The following is a 12,591-nucleotide window of genomic DNA, read 5'->3' as shown; positions in this document are numbered from 1 at the left end:
CAAGACCTTGAACATTGAATACAATTATGCAACTGATCTTCATTTACTTTTGCGATTATGATCACAGTTTAGTTTTTATCCTTGTCATCAAGCTGTATTATCACTATATCTCTTCATTAATGTTCAGTGCTATCACGTAGGGTTGTGCCATGGGCGTTTATTCCACACATGAGCCAAGATTTCTCATGGGAACAGCGTGTAGCGTAGTGTCTGCCCTGACTGACGCCGTTTCCCGCCCGCAGGTCGGCCATCATGAGCCAGCGCCCGCTGCCCACCTACTCCGCCGCGCCACTCCTGGTCCGCCTCCTCCTCGCTCTCCTCCAGCACCTCCCCACCCCCTGGGTCGACTACCTCGTTGCCAGAGACTTCTACAACTTCGTCCTGAATCTTGCAAGGAACACTTAGACAATACTAGAGCGGGAAGACAAGTAGGCAACGAAAGATGTACTGACAACATATATGATAATGGTGACAACGGGTCCACAAATGAATATACTGACTCTATTTAGAGGTGGTAGGTCGTGACGAATCGTCCAGCCTAACAATAGAAGTTAGAAGGCAACAAAGTGCTAACTGCACGTTTTGCAAAGCATCGTAGCTGGCACAGCCTTCGATATGGTCTGTTACGTGAACTGTTCCCTACCCTGTGTGGCTCATGTGGTGGACCATATCTCTGTAGATTCACTTTCATACTCAATGTCTTCATTACGTATATAAGAAAGAGTATCAGGATCATATCCTTGGCACACATCTACTCTGTGAGTCATGTGATCAGGTAAAGAGTACGTTCATCATGGTCAGAGCTTTGGAAATGATGTTAAATTTGGTGCAATTTCGTCAAGATCTATGGGTTTATGTTGTACATGTATCAGAAACAGGGAGATACATGTAATCAACTACGTCACACATAGCAGAATTTCAATTCATACATGTTAACACAAGATGTAAATCATACTCATGAGCTGTATGTATTTACCACGACCTAAGCATCAGACGTCGACCAAAAGGTTTGCCTTATGACCATAATGACAAACTACCGATGTCTTGTGTGTATAGTTTGTGTTCCTGTGGTGGGTAGCGACCCGTTAGTGCAGGAGGTAACGTATGTGGAACCCTGACTTGTCAATCAGGTGAGCGGGAGCGGTAGCCTGAGGCGCGCCGGGAGGGAAAACCACACGCGCAGCCTAGTCATCCTCCGCTTAACTTTCCTAAGCCGACGTTGGGAGTTCGGGGTGTCCTTACTCTTCGTTGAGAGCAGATCCGCGGCAGAACCTCTTTATAAACGAGCCTGTTGTGTGTTGTCATCAGCAGACATACGGCAGCAAGCAGAACTCAAGTTTACTGATATAATAATCGTGTATAGTGTACCAACATATGAAGGCAACTTAGGATCTGCTCCGACCAGACCCTGGGTTTGTTTCGGACAGGTCATGGAATACCTAGAATTCTTCACATGCTACCTATTAAAGCGCAGTTTAATAGCATTTCAATTGCATTTCCATTAAAGATAATTATCCATGTCCTGCCACACCTACTTGAGAGAGTCATGTCAGAATGCAAAAAAAAAAAAAAAAAAAAATTATCACGCCTTGGGCAAGCGCTGTACAGAGCCCACGAGTGCATTTGTTGTTCTGTAGAGTTCTCGTGATGCACAGAACACACATTAACATTTCTTGGCCAACCCTTGAACACGACGGTCCGACCTCTGAGCACAACGGTACAGCCCTTAAGCAGTACGACACGCCCCTTGAGCACGACAGTTGAACCGTCGTGCTCAAGTATGGGCTCAAGTATGACAGTCGTATGGGCTCAAGTATGACAGTCGTATGGGCTCAAGTATGAGACAGTCGTATGGGCTCAAGTATGACACAGTCGTATGGGCTCAAGTATGAGACTCGCATGGGCTCAAGTATGACAGTCGCACTGGCTCAAGGACGGCACACTGGTGTTCAAAGACTGCACTGCCATGGTCAAGGGGTCGCTATGATTCCTATACCTCCAGCTGTATATACCATATACGTTGTGATGGTCATGAGAGCAATTCATGATGCATCTCCCTGAGCTGCTTTGTTTCTGTAGCAAATTTGTAGTTTTTCTTTTAAGAATAAAACGGATATTCTTTTTAGGTACCACTGCTGGAATATATTCTAAGTGTATGTCTAGACTTTAATGAGTACTGTATTTCAAAATTATCTGACAGTGTAATTATCTGTGTAATCATATCACCCCGTGGGATCCGAAAATTACCTCAAATTCTGTGATGTCTTCATAGTATAGTTTTAACAAAATGGTAACTCAATGTTTCTTCTGTTGTGTAGCTGGTTAGATAACAATTAGAAAACAATTGGTACTTATTGGTTAGATAAATAGTTTTACATTACGTTATATTAGTTTGAAAGTTGTAAATTACATGAATACTTTGATCGTACACAATCACTGGCCGCTGTGTTATATTCTTGTGAATATACACTTGTATTTCAACGAAATCTATTACAAATGTGATAACCAATGTGATGTTTTCTTGTTACTAAACGATGTTATGTCTGATGAATTAGCGATACACGGCAAAAAACTAATGTTCAAAATTGCACACGGAAATTTCAAAGGCAAAGAACTAATGTTTAAAATTGCACACGGAATTTTCAAACAGGTATTTGTTGGAGACAGTTTCCTTTAAGGGAAGACTCTCGTTTAGTTTTAAGTCAAAAGTACACAGTAGCAAGGGTGGAGAGGTGAGTGACGAAGGATTAAGCTCTTCTGCAGACGACAACCCACAGCGTCAAAAGCTGCGCTGTTACATGGACCATACTACATCCGCTACTATATTTACATATCTTGCCCAGGTCATCAATGACCCTGACCTTCTTCAAGAAATGGCCTGCTATCATCCGCCAGGCTACCACGGGTGGATCATGAGGCCCTGGTAAATCAAATGATGTGGCCTTTTACGGGATCTATTACCAACACTTCCGTACGCATGTGTCCTTAAGACCCCGGAACATCAAACCTCTGAAAGCTGATTATGCTCCCCTATCATCCTAACCAGCTCATTCCTCATATCCTACTAGGACGTTTGTTTATGCTGTATGAGGACAACAACTTCATACACTCACAGTAAGCAAAGCTTTGAAGTTGGTCCAATTCCATCAATTATTAACTGCATAGTATTTTCATGGCAGTGACTTGACTTACAATGGCCAACTCTGTGCTCATTCTTGTAGTCCTCTCTCTCTCTCTCTCTCTCTCTCTCTCTCTCTCTCTCTCTCTCTCTCTCTCTCTCTCTCTCTCTCTCTCTCTCTCTCTCTCTCTCGCAATGATTCATTGCCGTTCATTCCCTGCTTACTGAAGCCATAATAATGTTCAGACCAGTTCCTAAGGATACCCCTTCCCTGCTGGACACGAAGACTTTATGACTATTTTGATAACCCAGCTGAAAATTCTTGTCAGCTCCCAACCCCTCCCACCAGGGTTGATCAGCTGTAGTATATCATTTGGCTTAGGAAACACTCGCATTGAAAAAAAAAAAAAATAAATGTCTCAGGTAGTGATACTGAAATTGCCAGACTACGATTTGATTTCAGATACATTTAGTTATTTGCAGAAAATTATGACCGCGAGCATTCCAGGTGTCCGACTTTGCATCTGAGAGAAACGCACTTGGTACATTACACTTCAGACTGCCCTGAAATTTGTGATTACAGCCCTCGGGGCTTAGGATATCGAGAACTTTTTGATCACTTCTTCAGCAATGCTACACTTGTGGACGTCATTTTGCTAGAACCAAAACTTTCCAAGTCCTGAGCAATAACAGACATCATGGAAATGACCAACGTAAACAATAGTTCCACTTTGTTATTTTGCTTTGTCGCTGTCTCCCGCGTTAGCGAGGTAGCGCAAGGAAACAGACGAAAGAATGGCCCAACCCACCCCCATACACATGTATATACATACAAGTCCACACACGCAAATATACAGAAATTTGTATCCTGAAATAATCACTGTATCGGATATCATAAGCAATACAACTGTATCCTGTATATCATAATGCCTATGTAAGTATTTCGACCCTCCACTGATTGTATTTTCATCAAGGCCAATATATAAGTATATATTATCAATCTTGTACTTGATTCCACTGTAATATGCAGATCCTTTACTGCCTTACTTTGTGATAATCCAATGCTTTCCATGCTCTTCCCCAGCTACCAACGGGATTAGGAACCTATGAGTTCCTTGGACCCATCTATCACCATTTTATGGTCATGTAAACTCCGAGAATAAACACTTTAATCGCCGAGTTAGCAATACCCAGATACAAACTATTTACGAAAGATCGCTTGTACAGGGTAGGTGGTGGAGTTCTGATCTTCGCTGATAACAGTTAAGTGCTATTAAGATAAGCAAAGTAGACACACAAACAGCTCTCTCCATATTGACATTATCGACAAGTTCAAAAGTAAACTACATCTCGGGCGTTATTTACAGACCTAAGTAAAAAGGCGACGATAAGATAGTGTACAATGATATCAAAACTATACTAAGAAGTAAAAAGGTTATAATAGTAAGAGACTTCAACATTCCAAACATAAACTGAAACACGTTAACAAGTGACCGTGAGGGAGCGAAACTAACGGAACTATAGAAGACGCTTTCTAGAAGTTAATAAAAAAAAATCAACTAGATGTAAAATCATTCTTGATCTTGTTCTCACCTGTGACACAAACTTAATCAACTCTTGTGAAGTAGGCAGGAGTCTGTCAAACAGCGATCACAGTTTGATTACAGAGAAATTTAGATTGTGAAATATATGACAACAAACTCTTGATCCCAGATTTACAGGCGAGCAAATTTTGAAAACATTAGACATGAAATTCGCAGTACCAATTGGACAAAACTTTTGACGTTTACACAGTAAAGGAAATGTGGAATAATTCTAAAAACACGCTACTCAAGATTGAAAATAAACATATCCAACGAATTACGAGGAGAACTTGCAATACTTCAAAACCATCATGGATGAATGGTAGAACATGACTAATTCGCCAAAAGAAAAATAAATACATTCAAATCAATAGGAACCGATGAAAAATCACCAGGTATTAATCAAAATCCAAAGAGTGTAAGGTCATAAGACAGTAAACGCGACAAAGAAAAAATAATATCCTTGAAAGTTAAGAATGATCCTCAGGTATTCTTCAAATACATAAGACAAAGGAAGACTTTAAAAGAAGAAATATGACCATTACGAAACGAACATGACACACTAACTACTGATGACAAGGAAATGGCTACCAAATGAAATTATTCTTTTAACTCCGTATTCAACAGTGAAGAAAAATCTCGAATACCACAATCAATTATAATGTTTCAAGGATCAGATGAAGAAGAGTTGAAGGTTAGAGAAACAAACTGCTCTGAAGTACTTAAATACCTGGACCAATTAAATCCTAACAAATCCAACGGTCCAGATAACTTAGCTTCAAGATTTGTAAAGGTCAGGAGACAGCTGATATACCCAACAAAAAAAAATATTCAAGAAATTTTTATCGGGTGGTCAGGTGCCAACTGACTGGAAACTAGCAAATGTTACTCCTTTATATAAAAAAAAAAAAAGGAGACAAAAAGTGTGCCTTGAACTACCGCCCAATTAGCCTTACGTCAGCGTTCGGTAAAAAGATGGGAAAAAATGCGATAAAATTGTCATGTCTCTAGATCACAAAATCATGTCGGACAACCAACACGGTTTCCGCTACAGAAGATCCTGCCTAACGAATTTGCTGTAATTTTTTAATGTCATTTATCAGAATTGGGACGAAAAATTACAGTCTCATATAGTATATTTAAATTTCCAAAAGGCTTTCGATAAAGTACCTCACAAGAGACTTTTACATAAACTTAAAGCAGACGGAATCGGTGAGGAACTCTGCACATGGATCAGAGACTGGCTTACCGGAAGAATGCAGCGTGTGGTATTAAACGGCGAAGCCTCATATTGGCTGGCTAGACATATCGAGTGGTGAGCTACAGGGGTCGGTCCAAGGCCCAATTCTTTTCATAATATACATTAATGACTTAGAACTCGGTTTCATATCTAAGATCTCCAAATTTGTTGACGATACTAACTAGAAAGTAGAGCTGTAAACAGGCGAAACTGAGAAATTATTCAAAGAGATCTTAACTTACTAGCAGAGTGGTCAGACAGATGGCAAATGAAGGTTGATGTAGACAAGTGTAAAGTTATGCACTTTGGAGACAAGAATATACGTTACGACTACAAGCTATTCAAAAACTCTTTGACTAAAGTAAACGAAGAAAAGGACCTTGGAGTTGTCATTAGCTACAATCTAAAATACACTAAACAGTGTCTAGCAGCGAGGAAAAAAGGCAACCAAATGTTAGGTTTCATAGCCAGGAACATAGATTACAAGAACCAGAAACAATTCTCACACTTTATTATTCTCTAATAAGACCACACTTTGAATATGCAGTCCAGTTTTGGTCCCCAAACAATAAAGAAGACGAGAAAGAATTAGAGGAAGTACAAAGACGCGCGACAAAATTGATCCCATCCCTTAGAAATCTGGTTGGATCTTCTCCCTTAAAAAACGTAAGACTTCGTGGCGACTTAATACAACTGTTCAAAATTGTGAACAAGTTCGATAAAGTTAACCAAGAGCATCTTTTCGAAATACAAGAAAATACGGTTACTAGAACAAATGGAATAAAGCTCAAAGCTAAAAGATGTAGTACGGACCTGGGAAAAGCTTTTCCAGGTGTGTTGAGCACTGGAATAAGTTACCGTCAGACGTAGTGAATGCTAAAATTGTTAATACCTTGAAAAGCAGTTTAGACAAATATTCTACAAATTCAGTTATACTCTGAGAAAAAGGCCAGTAGTAAACATATAAACAACAATATTAACGGGGACACGAGAAGGATAATGTGCAGCAGCGGGGAGTCGGTGATAAATTAAAAAATTTACTGAGCAGATTTTTTTTTTCATTTTGTCGTTATATTTTTTTTCTTTTTTTAATACAACCCAGTCGGGGGCCAATCAGGCTTCCTGTTGTTTGTCCTTCTCATGTAAACTCATGTATGGAACCCAGTGTTTGCTTTGTGTATGCATTCACCTGTATGTCAACCTACACTACCACATAAATGCCTTGTCTGTGTACATCTCCACAATCCAGCTAGAAAACTCAACGATAAATACGTAAACACTTCTTTGGGAAGAACAGACGAACTGAATCAAACTCTAAATGAAAATAATTTAGGGCAACAACCAAGGTAGTGCAGTGGGCAGCAAGACAAGCCATGACTGCTCAATGGAAATTTCTAGTAACAGGCGATGTAAAGAGAGGGAAATGTATATATATGGTCCAGGAGATTTTATGTCAAAGCTGTGTGCTGTCCCCATGCTTACGGATTGTATGCCATGGATAGTGAGTCATCCATGCAGTTATCCAATATATATATATATATATATATATATATATATATATATATATATATATTTTTTTTTTTTTTTTTTTTTTTTTTTTTTTTGCTTTGTCGCTGTCTCCCGCGTTTTCGAGGTAGCGCAAGGAAACAGACGAAAGAAATGGCCCAACCCACCCCCATACACATGTATATACATACGTCCACACACGCAAATATACATACCTACACAGCTTTCCATGGTTTACCCCAGACGCTTCACATGCCCTGATTCAATCCACTGACAGCACGTCAACCCTGGTATACCACATCGCTCCAATTCACTCTATTCCTTGCCCTCCTTTCACCCTCCTGCATGTTCAGGCCCCGATCACACAAAATCTTTTTCACTCCATCTTTCCACCTCCAATTTGGTCTCCCTCTTCTCCTCGTTCCCTCCACCTCCGACACATATATCCTCTTGGTCAATCTTTCCTCACTCATTCTCTCCATGTGCCCAAACCATTTCAAAACACCCTCTTCTGTTCTCTCAACCACTCTCTTTTTATTTCCACACATCTCTCTTACCCTTACGTTACTTACTCGATCAAACCACCTCACACCACACATTGTCCTCAAACATCTCATTTCCAGCACATCCATCCTCCTGCGCACCACTCTATCCATAGCCCACGTCTCGCAACCATACAACATTTGTTGGAACCACTATTCCTTCAAACATACCCATTTTTGCTTTCCGAGATAATGTTCTCGACTTCCACACATTCTTCAAGGCTCCCAGAATTTTCGCACCCTCCCCCATCCTACGATCCACTTCCGCTTCCATGGTTCCATCCGCTGCCAGATCCACTCCCAGATATCTAAAACACTTTACTTCCTCCAGTTTTTCTCCATTCAAACTCACCTCCCAATTGACTTGACCCTCAACCCTACTGTACCTAATAACATTGCTCTTATTCACATTTACTCTTAACTTTCTTCTTTCACACACTTTACCAAACTCAGTCACCAGCTTCTGCAGTTTCTCACATGAATCAGCCACCAGCGCTGTATCATCAGTGAACAACAACTGACTCACTTCCCAAGCTCTCTCATCCCCAACAGACTTCATACTTGCCCCTCTTTCCAAAACTCTTGCATTCACCTCCCTAACTACCCCATCCATAAACAAATTAAACAACCATGGAGACATCACACACCCCTGCCGCAAACCTACATTCACTGAGAACCAATCACTTTCATCTCTTCCTACACGTACACATGCCTTACATCCTCGATAAAAACTTTTCACTGCTTCTAACAACTTGCCTCCCACACCATATATTCTTAATACCTTCCACAGAGCATCTCTATCATATCATATGCCTTCTCCAGATCCATAAATGCTAAATACAAATCCATTTGCTTTTCTAAGTATTTCTCACATACATTCTTCAAAGCAAACACTTGATCCACACATCCTCTACCACTTCTGAAACCACACTGCTCTTCCCCAATCTGATGCTCTGTACATGCCTTCACCCTCTCAATCAATACCCTCCCATATAATTTACCAGGAATACTCAACAAACTTATACCTCTGTAATTTGAGCACTCACTCTTATCCCCTTTGCCTTTGTACAATGGCACTATGCACGCATTCCGCCAATCCTCAGGCACCTCACCATGAGTCATACATACATTAAATAACCTTACCAACCAGTCAACAATACAGTCACCCCCTTTTTTAATAAATTCCACTGCAATACCATCCAAACCTGCTGCCTTGCCGGCTTTCATCTTCCGCAAAGCTTTTACTACCTCTTCTCTGTTTACCAAATCATTTTCCCTAACCCTCTCACTTTGCACACCACCTCGACCAAAACACCCTATATCTGCCACTCTATCATCAAACACATTCAACAAACCTTCAAAATACTCACTCCATCTCCTTCTCACATCACCACTACTTGTTATCACCTCCCCATTTGCGCCCTTCACTGAAGTTCCCATTTGCTCCCTTGTCTTACGCACTTTATTTACCTCCTTCCAGAACATCTTTTTATTCTCCCTAAAATTTAATGATACTCTCTCACCCCAACTCTCATTTGCCCTTTTTTTCACCTCTTGCACCTTTCTCTTGACCTCCTGTCTCTTTCTTTTATACATCTCCCACTCAATTGCATTTTTTCCCTGCAAAAATCGTCCAAATGCCTCTCTCTTCTATATATACACACATACTATTATACTTTGTCGGTCTCCCGCGTTAGCGAGGTAGTGCAAGGAAATAGACGGAAGAATGGCCCAACCAACCCACATACACGCCCACACACGCACATATACATACCTATACATTTCAATGTATACATACATATACATACACACATACACATGTACATAATCATGCTGCCTTTATTCATTCCCGTCGCCATCCCGCCACACATGAAATGGCACCCCACCTTACCCCGCACGCGGGCGAGGTAGCGCTAGGACAAGACAACAAAGGCCACACTCCTTCACACTCAGTCTCTAGCTGTCATGTGTAATGCATCAAAAACCACAGCTCCCTTTCCACATCCAGGCCCCATAAAACTTTCCATGGTTTAACCAAGACACTTCTCATTCCCTGGTTCAATCCACTGACAGAACGTCGTCCCCGGTATACCACATCGTTCCAGTTCACTCTATTCCTTGCACGTCTTTCACCCTCCTGCATGTTCAGGCCCCGATCGCTCAAAATCTTTTTCACTCCGGCCTTCTAACTCCAATTTGGTCTCCCACTTCTCGTTCCCTCCACCTCTGACACATGTATCCTCTTTGTGAATCTTTCCTCATTCATTCTCTCCATGTGATCAAACCATTTCAATGCACCCTCTTCTGCTCTCTCGACCACACTCTTTTTATTACCACATCTCTTATTCACATCTCATTAGTATGAAAAAAATATATATAATATATATATAATACATATATACATATATATATATATATATATATATATATATATATATATATATATATATATATATATATATATATATATATATATATATTTTTTTTTTTTTTTTTTTTTTTTTGCTTTGTCGCTGTCTCCCGCGTTTGCGAGGTAGCGCAAGGAAACAGACGAAAGAAATGGCCCAACCCACCCCCATACACATGTATATACATACGTCCACACACGCAAATATACATACCTACACAGCTTTCCATGGTTTACCCCAGACGCTTCACATGCCCTGATTCAATCCACTGACAGCACGTCAACCCTGGTATACCACATCGCTCCAATTCACTCTATTCCTTGCCCTCCTTTCACCCTCCTGCATGTTCAGGCCCCGATCACACAAAATCTTTTTCACTCCATCTTTCCACCTCCAATTTGGTCTCCCTCTTCTCCTCGTTCCCTCCACCTCCGACACATATATCCTCTTGGTCAATCTTTCCTCACTCATTCTCTCCATGTGCCCAAACCATTTCAAAACACCCTCTTCTGTTCTCTCAACCACTCTCTTTTTATTTCCACACATCTCTCTTACCCTTACGTTACTTACTCGATCAAACCACCTCACACCACACATTGTCCTCAAACATCTCATTTCCAGCACATCCATCCTCCTGCGCACCACTCTATCCATAGCCCACGTCTCGCAACCATACAACATTTGTTGGAACCACTATTCCTTCAAACATACCCATTTTTGCTTTCCGAGATAATGTTCTCGACTTCCACACATTCTTCAAGGCTCCCAGAATTTTCGCACCCTCCCCCATCCTACGATCCACTTCCGCTTCCATGGTTCCATCCGCTGCCAGATCCACTCCCAGATATCTAAAACACTTTACTTCCTCCAGTTTTTCTCCATTCAAACTCACCTCCCAATTGACTTGACCCTCAACCCTACTGTACCTAATAACATTGCTCTTATTCACATTTACTCTTAACTTTCTTCTTTCACACACTTTACCAAACTCAGTCACCAGCTTCTGCAGTTTCTCACATGAATCAGCCACCAGCGCTGTATCATCAGTGAACAACAACTGACTCACTTCCCAAGCTCTCTCATCCCCAACAGACTTCATACTTGCCCCTCTTTCCAAAACTCTTGCATTCACCTCCCTAACTACCCCATCCATAAACAAATTAAACAACCATGGAGACATCACACACCCCTGCCGCAAACCTACATTCACTGAGAACCAATCACTTTCATCTCTTCCTACACGTACACATGCCTTACATCCTCGATAAAAACTTTTCACTGCTTCTAACAACTTGCCTCCCACACCATATATTCTTAATACCTTCCACAGAGCATCTCTATCACTATCATATGCCTTCTCCAGATCCATAAATGCTAAATACAAATCCATTTGCTTTTCTAAGTATTTCTCACATACATTCTTCAAAGCAAACACTTGATCCACACATCCTCTACCACTTCTGAAACCACACTGCTCTTCCCCAATCTGATGCTCTGTACATGCCTTCACCCTCTCAATCAATACCCTCCCATATAATTTACCAGGAATACTCAACAAACTTATACCTCTGTAATTTGAGCACTCACTCTTATCCCCTTTGCCTTTGTACAATGGCACTATGCACGCATTCCGCCAATCCTCAGGCACCTCACCATGAGTCATACATACATTAAATAACCTTACCAACCAGTCAACAATACAGTCACCCCCTTTTTTAATAAATTCCACTGCAATACCATCCAAACCTGCTGCCTTGCCGGCTTTCATCTTCCGCAAAGCTTTTACTACCTCTTCTCTGTTTACCAAATCATTTTCCCTAACCCTCTCACTTTGCACACCACCTCGACCAAAACACCCTATATCTGCCACTCTATCATCAAACACATTCAACAAACCTTCAAAATACTCACTCCATCTCCTTCTCACATCACCACTACTTGTTATCACCTCCCCATTTGCGCCCTTCACTGAAGTTCCCATTTGCTCCCTTGTCTTACGCACTTTATTTACCTCCTTCCAGAACATCTTTTTATTCTCCCTAAAATTTAATGATACTCTCTCACCCCAACTCTCATTTGCCCTTTTTTTCACCTCTTGCACCTTTCTCTTGACCTCCTGTCTCTTTCTTTTATACATCTCCCACTCAATTGCATTTTTTCCCTGCAAAAATCGTCCAAATGCCTCTCTCTTCTA

General features: G+C 41.0%; 2 protein-coding genes across 4 annotated transcripts in view; one reads left to right on the top strand and one right to left on the bottom strand.

Annotated features, from left to right (window-relative positions):
• The window catches only part of LOC139761698 (short-chain dehydrogenase/reductase family 9C member 7-like), a 14,857-nt gene extending 11,559 nt beyond the window's left edge, over positions 1-3,298 (top strand). The window contains exon 6 of the mRNA XM_071686052.1: positions 243-3,298. Within this exon, the coding sequence (XP_071542153.1) occupies positions 243-405 (163 nt within the window). The 3' untranslated portion in view covers positions 406-3,298. The remainder of the gene's footprint in view (positions 1-242) is intronic.
• Positions 1-12,591, bottom strand: part of LOC139761699 (oxytocin-neurophysin 1-like) — a 62,315-nt gene that overhangs the window by 45,781 nt on the left and 3,943 nt on the right. The gene's annotated exons all lie outside the window — the stretch shown is intronic.

Source organism: Panulirus ornatus, chromosome 41 (assembly GCF_036320965.1).
Source record: "Panulirus ornatus isolate Po-2019 chromosome 41, ASM3632096v1, whole genome shotgun sequence".
Classification (NCBI taxonomy): Eukaryota; Metazoa; Arthropoda; class Malacostraca; order Decapoda; family Palinuridae; genus Panulirus; species Panulirus ornatus.
Note: the sequence above shows the minus strand (reverse complement) of the source record. Positions and strands in the feature narration are given on the sequence as shown.